Source organism: Phalaenopsis equestris, unplaced genomic scaffold (genome assembly GCF_001263595.1).
Source record: "Phalaenopsis equestris unplaced genomic scaffold, ASM126359v1 Scaffold000117, whole genome shotgun sequence".
NCBI lineage: Eukaryota > Viridiplantae > Streptophyta > Magnoliopsida > Asparagales > Orchidaceae > Phalaenopsis > Phalaenopsis equestris.
Genome location: NW_018164559.1, coordinates 251,393 through 254,548, shown reverse-complemented (window position 1 = coordinate 254,548; position 3,156 = coordinate 251,393). Strand labels below are relative to the sequence as shown.

The following is a 3,156-nucleotide window of genomic DNA, read 5'->3' as shown; positions in this document are numbered from 1 at the left end:
AAATCAAGAGTCAGTGTAGCTGAATCCATATTACAAGGAAACTTAAGCATCAATTCCATTGACCCTGATGATAACTTATCCTCGGAAGGAGATATTTTCATCTTCCTCACCACATCTGAAATTATCTGAGCCTTCCCATCTACAAAAATATGCAGCGTATGATAATAAACTTTAACATACCAAGGAACAACCTGAAAAATTACAGCATCCACCCCACAACTATCTGAAGCTCTCAAAAAATGTTCATGCAAATTTGCAGATCGTATAGTGATAGCAACAGAGCCTCTTTCATTTCCACTTCCCATTAGAAAACGGTTCACGTGGAAAGGAGCACGAGAGCAAGACCAAACCAAAGGAATTTTCCAATGAATGCCTAAATCCAAAGGCACAGAGTCGTTCAACCCACTGACTTCAAACACATAGAGAACAGAACTTCTGAGCTTATTCAATGCATTTAGTTCTCTAATCTCATTGTTTGGTATCACAGACAGTTCAAAGGCTGAATTATTCCAGGAAGACAAAGGTTGCAGTTTATCTACTTTAAGAGCTAAATCATTCTCCAGTTCAAGAAAAATTCTGCTAGTTTTTGCAAGAACACAATGCCCAACAACCTTCTTCCCAAACAAGGAGTTAAGAGACCAACTAGGTTGAAGAGATCCATCACCCAAAGAAAGAGAACTAAGCCTTCTCATACTGGGTTGAAGGACAAGGGTGAGAGTCTGTTCAAGAATTATACCAGTAAACTCAGAAGATATCAGTTTTAGCCTTTGGGAGTGATAGTGGCTCTTGTAAATAGAAGGTCTGTCTAATAATAAAGCTATCCCAGCCTTATCACGGCAAGGAAGTAGTTTTAACCAAGGAGTGAGGTTCTCGGTGCAAACTGCTTCTCGTGGTAATGCGCCATATCGTAATTTGCTTGAATTTGATTGGAAACCCCAAGTTGGAGAAGAATAAGCTGTGGAGGACTCGAGGAAATTGATGGAAGAGCAGAAAAGACCCGAAAGAACATGGGTTAAATTTTTCCAAGTATGATCAATTGTATTTAGAGGGAGATCAAAGTTTGCCCAAAGCTCAACACCAGGAGGCTTGGCATTGGTGGTGGAGATTGGATCAAATCCACCCCATTTCTCATAGTTCCAACGTCCTTGTGTGAAAGATAATTCCAACTCCCTTATTTCAAACTTACGTGCCTGCCCAATCATTATAAATTTTATTACATGTCCACATAGAAGAAGAATAGCACGGATGTTGAAGAAATGTTGTTTCTCATTTAGGGGTGGTATGATAACGGATTTAAGTTTAATCTTTCCAGATTAAAAATATGACAATTTAAGTCCATGGTTTAGCAAAATCAATTTAGTCTTAATCTCTTCACAGTTTTGTCTTAAAATACCAGATTTACTAAATTCTATTGTTGGCAAGTCTTCGCAAATTCAGATTTAGAGGATTTACTAAAGCTATTAAAGCTGTTACCATACAAATCCTTATTCTTGCATGTTCTTGAACAAGTACAATTCTCTCTCAGTTAAGCTAAAATCCAATCAGCAAAGCTCGCGTAACTATTTTGTGAAGCATGTATACATAAAAAATGTCAATTCATAATCCAGTAATTGTAGACAAGCAGCATACTTGAAGCCCAAATAAGCCAGGCAAACTAATCTCAATTATGAGAACTTGTGAGAAAAGAAACATATGCTCAGAAACGTATTCAAGAGCACAAAAAGATAGTATCAGACGCTTAATCACTCTTTGATCCGACTATTGAAGATGAAAAGGCGTCTAGCTGCAGGACTAAGCCTTTTAACTCAGAACTATAAATATAAAACCTTTTCAAGATCCAAGTGAAAAACCAAACTTTAACCTAATCAAACAGCAAAATCACGAGCAAATATATTCTCATATCTAAAAAAATTAGCAGAACATGGATCATGTTGTCTGTTATTAAAAATGTGTCATAATAATGATACAAAACATATTCACGTAAACAGCAAGGACCTCCATTATTTTCTTTTTAGATTATATGCAAGATCCTAGTTCCATCTGAATTAGAAAACCATAATAAACAGAGTAAGAAGTAACGAAACCCCGCGCTGTCCAGAGAAAAGTCCCAATTTAAACCCTTAATATGAAATAATAAAACGATTTGTAAGGGCAAGTACAAAATCCCGATATAAAAATTACAAGTAATCCAAACCAGCTGTGCGATGGCCTTGGGGAAGAGGTGGTGATGGCGTCCGTTGGCGGCGGAAGGAGGAGCTGAGCTCTGGAAGTGGAAATGGGAGAGTACTTTTCGGTCAGGCAATGGTTTCAGTAGAAGCTCCTCAGTGAACTCCTCCTTCAATCCCTCACCACGTTCGACCAAAGCTAGGGCTGGAAGGTGAAAAGAATTGGAGAGGAAGATTATTAGAAGGAAGGCGGAGGTATGGAATCGCCGGCGGAGTTTCGCCATGGAGGCCGAGTTAAACATTAGGACTTCTCGTTGCCTGACCACCTACGATGACAGGAAGAGCCACTTGGAATGAACATTAAGGCCGTAGCGACGAAAAACCTCCTCGAATGGTTCCTTAATGGTTTTTCCCTCAGGTCACTTATCGTGAGCTACTTCCGCTATCCAAGCAAAAAGTTTCACATGGTCTTAGTGACTCATATGTAAACTTCATGAAAAAGAAAAAATATCGCCTTAAGCCATATTTCCACCTATTTTTTGCATATTATTCCCTCAGAAATTTCTATTCTGTATTATTCAGTAAAGAAGAAGTTTTCAAAAAGGGTTTTTTTGTCTCAGCTAGGGTTTGGTCGCTGTATTTATGATGGAGATAGATTTATCTCTTAATGAAGAGTTTGAGCACATGGATGACGAAATGAATGTCAACGTCTTTGAAACGGAGGTAAGATTTATTGCTTACTTCAACCGTTTTCCGTTTTTCCGAGAGTAACCCAACAATAACCTAAGAATAATCTGCGCATAAACCCACCAGATCTCTAAAAAAAACGAGATTTTGTGTGAATCTTCGATTGTGGTTAGATTATTTCATCATTATTCTGTGTTTAGAGTTATTTATTTTCTGGTTGATTGAAGAAATACTCAATAACCTGAGAATAACTCAACAATAATTTAAAGAATAACCTGCGCATAAACCCACCAAATCTCTAAAA

The 3,156-nt window shown here is 37.8% G+C and overlaps 1 protein-coding gene across 2 annotated transcripts in view; it reads right to left on the bottom strand.

Annotated features, from left to right (window-relative positions):
* The window catches only part of LOC110021033 (GPI transamidase component PIG-T), a 13,310-nt gene that overhangs the window by 7,388 nt on the left and 2,766 nt on the right, over window positions 1-3,156 (bottom strand). Inside the window, exons 1-2 of one of the 2 annotated variants that reach the window (XM_020719356.1) lie at window positions 2,195-2,602; window positions 1-1,190 (exon numbers count right to left, since the gene is read on the bottom strand). The exons of the other annotated variant lie outside the window; for it this stretch is intronic. Coding sequence (XP_020575015.1) covers window positions 1-1,190; window positions 2,195-2,467 — 1,463 coding nt within the window. The 5' untranslated portion in view covers window positions 2,468-2,602. Of the gene's footprint in view, window positions 1,191-2,194; window positions 2,603-3,156 lie in introns of those variants that run through there. 2 annotated transcript variants of the gene reach the window in all.